The sequence below is a fragment of the Phymastichus coffea genome, unplaced genomic scaffold (assembly GCF_024137745.1).
Source record: "Phymastichus coffea isolate CEN01 unplaced genomic scaffold, Cenicafe_Pcof_1.1 PCOF00036, whole genome shotgun sequence".
NCBI lineage: Eukaryota > Metazoa > Arthropoda > Insecta > Hymenoptera > Eulophidae > Phymastichus > Phymastichus coffea.
In genome coordinates this window covers 71,516-75,206 of record NW_026706847.1, presented here as the reverse complement: position 1 = coordinate 75,206, position 3,691 = coordinate 71,516, and the positions used below count along the sequence as shown (strand labels likewise).

The 3,691-nt window shown below is 29.9% G+C and overlaps 1 protein-coding gene across 1 annotated transcript; it reads right to left on the bottom strand.

The window, feature by feature from the left end:
* Positions 1-1,326: 1,326 nt before the first annotated feature.
* Positions 1,327-3,387, bottom strand: LOC131663538 (nucleolar protein 9). The gene is made up of 2 exons (XM_058934004.1): positions 2,973-3,387; positions 1,327-2,872 (listed from the first exon to the last, which is right to left on the bottom strand). Exons 1-2 carry the CDS (start codon positions 3,219-3,221, stop codon positions 1,337-1,339), a joined length of 1,785 nt encoding a protein of 594 aa, XP_058789987.1. The 5' UTR covers positions 3,222-3,387; the 3' UTR covers positions 1,327-1,336.
* Between the last annotated feature and the right edge of the window lie 304 nt (positions 3,388-3,691).

Sequence of the window (3,691 nt, the reverse complement as noted above, 5' to 3'; positions counted from 1 at the left end):
TGATCGGAGCTCGTGTAAATAAACTTTTTGTATAAAATGCCGCTTGTCGTTCGCTTGGCGATTGTGCATTTAAGTTTTCCTTTTTTTATACTTTACTGCGTGATATTCAAATGTATCAATGGATTGTCTTCGCAATGAAACCTATTTCTATAAGCGCTGCGTAGCGTTTATGCAGTTAATATAAGTGTAGAGATGATTCGCGTACGTTCAAGATGAAATGCCAAAATAAAATACTGTAGAGTCGTTAAGAACTTTGAAGATGGTAGATCTTTGAAAGCTATGTCAAAATAATTGTCGTAAAAATCTTAAATAATCGTTCGAGTTAATCTATCGATCGCTATAACTCGGTGCTATTTGGTGAACTGTATACATTTTCTAAATTAACGTCAAACCCCCGTGAGCTCGTACATTTTTGACACTCGATATCTCAGCAAGAATAATAAACATTTCAATTAAGATTATCAGTCAAACCAGTGTAAGAAAAATGTTCCTATCTAGATTCTTAGCTATTATTGATTAAATTTTCATTATTCATCGAGGCTCGACAGCTTCGATTGCTTTTCCTTATGAGAAAACAAAATCAGTTTAATATTGCGCAAATTTCGTATACTACTAGAAGTAATATAAGTTCTTATCAAATACCTCTCACGTGAGATCAGCAAAATTCTAATATAATTACTAATTTCTGCTATTATTTATTTATACATAAGCTAGTCGAATATGTTACTATGAATATTCTATTACGTGTTTTTCTCGTCAATAACGAAAAAAATTTAATAGACTTGCTCGTGCACTTTTTGTATATGAATTATAGATATATATGTATAAACTATTAATATATATAACGGTAACTTTTATGTAATAAATTCTTGCACCCACCACATAATATAAACAAATACAAGTTCAACCAAATCGTAATATAATAATTAGAAGTAAAAGTGGACCGCAATTTAAAAAAAAAAATAGTTGTAAGTCTAGTCACCCAAAATAATAAATAAATAAACACACTACGTTTGTTAAACCAAGCTTTGTTAAAAAATTCTGACGTGAATATAAATATTCACCATATTAGTTACATGATTCTCCTGATATGCAGATGAAGAATAAAAGTAAATCAACTGACAAATGTTACAAAGTAAAATTACTATATATTTCTCTGATATAAATCAAAAGTAATGATTATTTATACAATTTTATCCATGATTATGTTTCGTCAGAAATATACTTCAATAACATAAAATTGATTTATTAAAAAATGTCGAAACTAACAAACTCATACATCTTGTAAAACAATGTATTATCTTACGAAGAATTTTGTTGAATCAATAAAAAAGTATTATGAATTATTCTTCTTTGGATTATCAACAATATCAGCGAAAAGAGCTTTCATTTTTTGTTCTTTGCCTTGAAATTCAGCCCACTCTTTCTTATTCCTTATATATAGAGGAACATTCAGTTTTGCAGATATTATTTTACCAGCATTTGTAGAATGCAGCAACTGGCCTACTTCGGCCAAATCTTCCATAATAATATTCCTTTGATTTGATTTAGCCCATGTCCATATTTTATCTAAACTTCTTGAACCATGAGTACTAGTAGCAAGCTTTGCCCAAGTACCACGAAGATTTCTGGCAAGTTTTTCCCTACTCTTTTCACCAATATACTCACTGTCCATGAAAGCATCCATAATCCAACTACCTTTAGGATCTTCAAATAATTCTAGCAAATCTTCAGTACTCATGCTGAGCAATGAATTGACTATTTTTATAGGTTTATTGAATTTCAACATTGCTTGTACGGTTACACTGCCATATATTTCTATTTTAGGCTTTGACTCATTACTATTTTTCAAACTTTGATAATTTTCATAAGTTTGAAGTGATGAAAGTAAAGGTACAAATAAAACTTGCCTTTCGTTTGGTTCATCGCAGTGTAAAATCTTCATCATAAGATTTACAAATGGTCCTTGCTTTGCATGTAATCTAACACAAGCATTGGCTACACTAGCAAAAATGCCTTTGTGACCTTTTGATAAATTATGTTCCAAGTACTCTGCGATTTCATCAAACATACTTTCTAAACATTCTTTTTTGTGACAGTAGTCAAATACCTTTGGTACACAAAAGTTAGCACTGATCATCGATACTAATTTGCCAAATTGATTTTTGAAATATCTTCCATAAATATCGTCAAAATCTTGAAAAGTTGATACTGCAAGGCAAACTTCTAATAATCTGATTGAACATTCTGTATTAAAAATATTTGATACACTGTTATCTGTACTTGGATTAAAGCAATCTGTACTTATTTTTTTTATTATTAAACTATTAAGCTTTGAGTCAACATCTTTGAGGGAGTACAAAACTGATTGCATCAGGCCAGAAGTGAGCTCATCATGATTAAACTCTTGGAACTGTGGGAATTGGTAAAGCCGATTGCATGTTTCTACCAATAGTTCTATGTACTCTTCTTTTACTTTACTTCTTTTACTTAAATCAGGAGATCCTCTCTTTTTGTTGTTAGATTGGACAGTAATTAATCCCCCAAGACATTCTATGGCAGTTCTTAGAATATGATTGGCATAGGTATCCCATATGAATTCTTCAATGTTATTAATAGCATATTTACAAAATTTCAAAGCGATTTCATTGTACTTTTTTACTTCTGAATCTTTAACTTCAACCTTTTTATCTGATTCTGTTTTAGATAAATTACCTCTGTATGCACAAACTCGTATTAGTTTTTCTATTACATGAGATGCAAATCTATCACTACAAATAGGTCTCAGCGCACTATCAAAGGCACCTGCGAATCTCACAATAGTTTCAAAACTAGTGTACTCTAACAAAGTGTCAAGAACTCTGGAACCAACCTGAATAATAAAAATTAAAGTAATTTATGGAGTCTTAATGTTTATTCAATCAAACCTGCAATTTCATCAGAACATTTATTCAGAAACATAAAATGAATACCTGATTTCTGGCAAAATCAATTTCTTTTCCAACTGCTTGTTCATAAACATTGTTTGCAAAAATGTCTTTATCTTGTATTTTAGGAAATTCTGTAGTAATTGCTTCTAAAATACTACTTATGTACTGATAAGTTTCAGCATTAAGTTCTCCATAACTGCGACTTCTAGCAACCTTTTTAGCCATTTGATGAGAAGATCGCTTTTTCTTTTTACGTTTATTGTCTCGCCTTGGCTCTTCTTGATTTTCCATTATTGACTATTAATTATATTATTTATATGTTCAACGATATAATATTGATGAATATCGGCGTGTGCTAAGAATTCTAAACACTCATATACCATAACCTTAAAACGATAAAAACAGCACGTGTTTGACAATCATGAGACTATACTTAACGAAGGCTGGACTAGGCAACTATACTTCAGCAATGTTCACAATATATATGACGATCAGCTTTTCAGGGGTAAGTTTCGGATTTTTTTGAAACTTGGTCTACATATTGCTTATATGGCAGTGTAATTTTTTTTTTTTTTTTTTTTTTTAATTTATTAAACGGGCATAAACCCATATCAAGATACATATAAATATAATAATAAAATATATAATATAAACAAAAAGAAGTATAAATAATTAATAAAACGACAATAGTGAGAAGAAAAAAATAAACGGAATAGCTATAAACTATATCCAAAAGTCGACAAAACAATATAATAGAAAAA

Bases quoted from the DNA above. Each gene is read 5' to 3' on its own strand.
- LOC131663538 (XM_058934004.1), bottom strand. From the start codon at position 3,221: ATGGAAAATCAAGAAGAGCCAAGGCGAGACAATAAACGTAAAAAGAAA. The intron at 2,873-2,972 runs GTATTCATTTTA...TTTATTATTCAG, and splicing joins TTGATTTTGCCAGAAATCAG to GTTGGTTCCAGAGTTCTTGA.